The sequence below is a fragment of the Salmo salar genome, chromosome ssa04 (genome assembly GCF_905237065.1).
Source record: "Salmo salar chromosome ssa04, Ssal_v3.1, whole genome shotgun sequence".
In the NCBI taxonomy this organism is placed as follows: domain Eukaryota; kingdom Metazoa; phylum Chordata; class Actinopteri; order Salmoniformes; family Salmonidae; genus Salmo; species Salmo salar.
In genome coordinates this window covers 50,319,549-50,324,329 of record NC_059445.1, presented here as the reverse complement: position 1 = coordinate 50,324,329, position 4,781 = coordinate 50,319,549, and the positions used below count along the sequence as shown (strand labels likewise).

The 4,781-nt window shown below is 44.0% G+C and overlaps 1 protein-coding gene across 2 annotated transcripts; it reads right to left on the bottom strand.

Moving 5' to 3' along the window:
* Positions 1-352: 352 nt before the first annotated feature.
* LOC106603348 (mitochondrial uncoupling protein 2) lies at positions 353-4,517 on the bottom strand. 2 transcript variants are annotated; one of them, XM_014196910.2, is made up of 8 exons: positions 4,291-4,517; positions 3,959-4,112; positions 2,941-3,139; positions 2,141-2,354; positions 1,831-2,028; positions 1,637-1,738; positions 1,349-1,529; positions 353-653 (listed from the first exon to the last, which is right to left on the bottom strand). In XM_014196910.2, exons 3-8 carry the CDS (start codon positions 3,064-3,066, stop codon positions 560-562), a joined length of 915 nt encoding a protein of 304 aa, XP_014052385.2. In that variant the 5' UTR covers positions 3,067-3,139; positions 3,959-4,112; positions 4,291-4,517; the 3' UTR covers positions 353-559. The 2 variants fall into 2 exon arrangements, with proteins under 2 accessions (XP_014052385.2, XP_014052386.2); XM_014196911.2 differs by lacking the exons at positions 3,959-4,112; positions 4,291-4,517 and having other exon boundaries at positions 2,141-2,509.
* Between the last annotated feature and the right edge of the window lie 264 nt (positions 4,518-4,781).

Below are 4,781 nucleotides of genomic sequence, written 5' to 3'. Positions count from 1 at the left end.
CTTTTATTGTATACATTTTGTCAAAAGTTAGAGCTTAAAAAGACAAAGACAAAGTTTCACTTCCCCATCCAACCCCACCCAGCTCAAAATACAACAAAGTGGTGTCTAGAAAAGCCATGCCTATCCCAGGATCCTTCCCAGAGGAGACAGCCAGTTTCCTGGAGAAGCCACTGACAAGAAACACCTGATCAACCAAGCTTTCTGAAGCAACAGCCATAATATTAAGCCCGATTTTAAACCCAATTGGAAATCTCCTTCCTTTAACCCCCACATTTAGAATTGTGTTCCTTGCCAGCAGGTATAGGTAAGACTCATATGAATAAGTTATTTGCAAAAAAGACAGAAGTCATAATTAAGTATACATTTTATTGTCAAAAGTTAGAGCTTAAAAAGACAATAGACAAGATCTTCAGTGTCAGGAATACACTTCAGTGAAAGGTGAGTGAAAAGTGGTTTAAAATGGAAACAACAAGGGCCACAAAAGATAGTTAAATGGAATAAGAGCAACACCGCATCACCATCCACTGCAGCCAATAGCCAGGTCTACAGAGTGCCAGTTTTAGCGGGCTGCCATCATGGCACGTTTCAGCTGCTCATATGTAACGAACATCACCACGTTCCACGAGCCCAGTCGTAGAAAAGAGGGCATGAACCTGTAGGGAGCAAATTGAGACAACTCAGATCAAGGCAAACGCTTCAATAAACCGGAGGGGGAAAGAAACTATACTGAACAAAAATAAACACAACATGCAACAATTAAGGATTTTACAGAGTTAAAGATCATATAAGGAAATAGGTCAATTAAAATACATTAAATAGGCCCTAATCTATGGATTTCACATGACTGGGCAGGGATGTAGCCATGGGTGGCCCTTGGAGGGCATAGGTCAACCCACTGGTGAGCACCCCCACCCTTCCCTCAGTTGAAGTAGCCAGATGGGCTGGCATGGTTACACATCGTCTGATTGTGAGGCTGGTGGCATTTCACTGTAATACTTGTAGTCGGTGCATGTGATAAATATAATTTTGACTTGATTATCTTGTCAAAGGAGAAATGCTCACTAACAGGGATGTCAGCAAATGTGTGCACAATTTGAGAGAAATTTGCCTTTTGTGCATATGGAACATTTCTGGGATTTTTTTGCAACACTTAACATGTTGTGTTTATATTTTGTTCAGTGTAATTACCAGGTTGTTAGACAATACCTTGAATAATACAAAGCAAGCAGCTATATTTAAAGTACTGATCAATAAGGTGTATGAGCCTTCTAAAACCATCCATCTGATACAACCCAGTCCAGGAGACTCCAGGCAACTAAAACATTTATTCGTATGACATGTGGCTTACCCTTTGTAGAAGGCAAGAGGTCCCTCCTTGGTCACCATGGCATGAGCACAGTTGAGGGCGCTGCTGTACTGGCCGAGGGCAGAGTTCATATATCTCGTCTTCACCACATCCACAGGAGAGGCAATCACAGTGGTGCAGAATCCTGCACCGAATGCAGATGTGAAGTGGCAGGGGAGGTCATCTGTAGGCCGAATGAAAAGGGTTAAGGAGAGGCAGCACAATACCAGACAGAAGTATGAGAGTTTAAATGTGTCATTTTGCACAATATGTGGCAAGGCAATGGCTCACCAGTCAGGGGTGTGTTTTTAAGAAGTGCGTCCTTGATGAGGTCATATGTAACCAGCTCAGTGCAGTTCACGATAGCATTGCGGGCAATGTTTGGGCCAGTACCTGCAAGGTGGGGATGGAAACGTTAGCAATACTGCTGACAGAAACATTGGACAAAAGGCACAAATGATCAGTGTGATCAAGCAAACACCCACCTCTCCACAGACCACGCATGCCCTCTTCCTTGGCGATGGTCTTGTAGGCCTGCATGGTACCATGGTAACGTCGGTTTGGGCCAGAGGAACTAGCCTGTGCCTGGAAGCGGACCTTCACCACATCTGTGGGCTGGGCTAATGCGACTGCCATGGCTCCAGTGGTACAGCCCGCCAGCAGGCGACTGCCAATCCCTACATCTGGAGAGAGAAAGACGGAGTTAGAACAGTGGGAGTTCCACTTTCAAGAGAATGAGTATCACTTGAAAAAGGTCAATGTTCGCATACAGTGTGCGAAGTGTAGCCTACTCACGGTCTGAGCCTTTGGTGTAGAATGACTTGACAGAGTCATAGAGGCCAATACGGATGGAGGCGAAGCTCATTTGCCTCTGGAGCCCTGCCACCAGCCCGCTGTAGAGGCTCCTGGCCCCCTCCGTACGCACCATGGTGGTGATGGTACCAAACACACCCCGATACCTCACTGCTGTGCCATGACTAGCTGCCGCACCTTTCTCCTCTCCCTGGATCTGTGTGGAAAATAAGGGACATGGACTAAACAGACACTGGGGAGGGAGCATAGGCATGACACTGGAGAATGGGGCAGGAGAGTCCAGGCAGTGTCCATGACGCTACATCCAGGGCCTGCAGATTCCAAGGGCTTTTACCATCACTTCCTGGGCCGCTTAGTTGTGGAAGGAAGTTGAGGGACAAAATTGAAGGAAATAGAAAGTGCAAATCAGTTTTAATGTTAAGAAAAAAAGTCAATACAATTAACCAAAAATGAAAGGGGCCATTTTTGGGTCAGTGACAAATTTGGTGTCATCTTGTAGACCAACCCAGTTTCAGAATTTAGACCCATGGCCAGTAAAAAGATTGATGCAACAGTAATGTCAAGTATCCCTTCTAGTATGACAGCGCAACACATTTGACCAGTCAAATGAGCCCTTTCACATGTGATTTCATATGAGAAACGATGACCAGTTCCAACCATCCCGGGTCCCCATCTGCTGAACAAAACCAGGTGGGAAATGCTTGGTTGATCCATTTCATGGCGCTACAATACAGGACCCCACCAGTTCATTTCAACAAAGAACACATGATCCATAGGCTTACCTGTAGCCGGACTTTGGCTGTGTCCAGGGGAAAGGTGAATAGGTCAGCAATGCAGGCCGCTGTTCCAGCACCGATAAACTTCACCGCAGCGGTTGGGGGCACGTCAGCAGGTCTGAATCCAACCATTTTATCCAGATAAATGGAATGTGAAAATTTAAGAAGACTGATGAGGTGAAGACAAAGGGAACTCTACCCAATTCTGAAAAGGGAGAGGGACAACACATGTGTATTAACAATTGTACAAATAAATGGCAATATTCATCATTTCACTGACATGCTTCCATGTCACAATTGATTGTTGGCACAACAACTCAGACTAGACTGGTAGCCAGGGCCAGCTCCAGCCTTTTGGGGACAATAACTGAGTTTTAAAGTTAATGTCCTGCAGTTCTACACATCTTCCCATGGGGCAGAGATATTTTTGTAGTTTTAAATGATATTTCCTGCAATTCTACACATTTGTCATTTCGCTGATGCCCCAAGTGACCGCTTACACCTGGAACCAGTCAAATTCGTGCAGGCATGGACGGTAGCCTACTGTCCCCAAAGGGTCCAAGCAAGTGGAAAATGGAGGGGCTTAGTTCAAACTGTAGGCAAGCAGTTGTTTCAACGGACATCACTTACTGGTCTACTCAATTTGCAGAACTGCCATGAGGCATCCCCATTGGCGGAGCTGCCTGTTGCCATGTCAGTAGCGCTCTACTAAGCAAATGACTCGAGACAAAGGAAGCGCTGTACCTCGTTTACGCGATACTGAATCAGACAGTGAGTATTCAGGAAACACTGCGTGTAGCGATACAATGTAGTGATCGTGAAACCAAAAGCACTAACTCTACAAATTCAAAATAACAGACAAGCCTATATTAATGTTTAATTATAAGTATATTAACTGTTGAAGACATTTCAACGTACTATCTACTTAATAAAATGAAGCTATGCATTATTACACCTAGATATCAGGCGAAAGCTTTACCCAACTTTTTAATAATTTTTTTATAAACCACGTGGCCTACTTTACCTTTACTCAAGTGACCCAGGATGGTGACGGCAGAGATCAGGATTCTCTAAAGGCGTCCCTCTGGTCAAAATTACTTTCAATTATGATTTGGTTGCCTTGTTCTTCCATAGAAAAACGTTCAAAAACGACGTATCCAAAAAACATACTACAAATTCTGAAAAACAAGACAAAACAGGTTTAGTTCAAATCTATAGCCTACACCAACAAGGATGCAATAAAATAAACACGCTATCAAAGCATAACCAGTAACATAAACTTAACTTTGTACTACATTCTCCATAAGTGAAACAAAATCTATAGACAGTAGGGCTATGAACATATTAAAAGTTTACCGTGAATAAAATAACGAAAAGTTAGATCAGGAAAAAACTATATCAAATCCTTTGGGTTGATGCCTCTGTGATAACACGTACAGTGAAACCTCGAGTCGAGTTAGCGGAAAGCGGTAAAACAAACCCTGCAGCTTTTTATACCACCACTGTTACGTCATGAGAAGACAACCGTGTCTGTTCTCAGCTGGTTGGCGGGTTCGAGCTGAACTGGCCCTGCCCTGGGGTGTATTCACTAGGACCAAACGGAAGCACGAAACGGGGAGGGATCTACCTGCATTTGTCCAATAAAAAAATATTGTTTTTGTTGCAAAAACGTTTTCCGTTTGAAGTAAACACTTTCCATTGCACCATTTGGACTAATGGGCGAGTTCATTTTTCATTACCTGGTGCCCCGGGAGGGTGGAGATTTCACTTTAGGACCAATGAAATGGTCTAAAATGACCGCACTAAACCTAATCCGGGCACCGGGTGATGTAGAACCAACTCGCCCA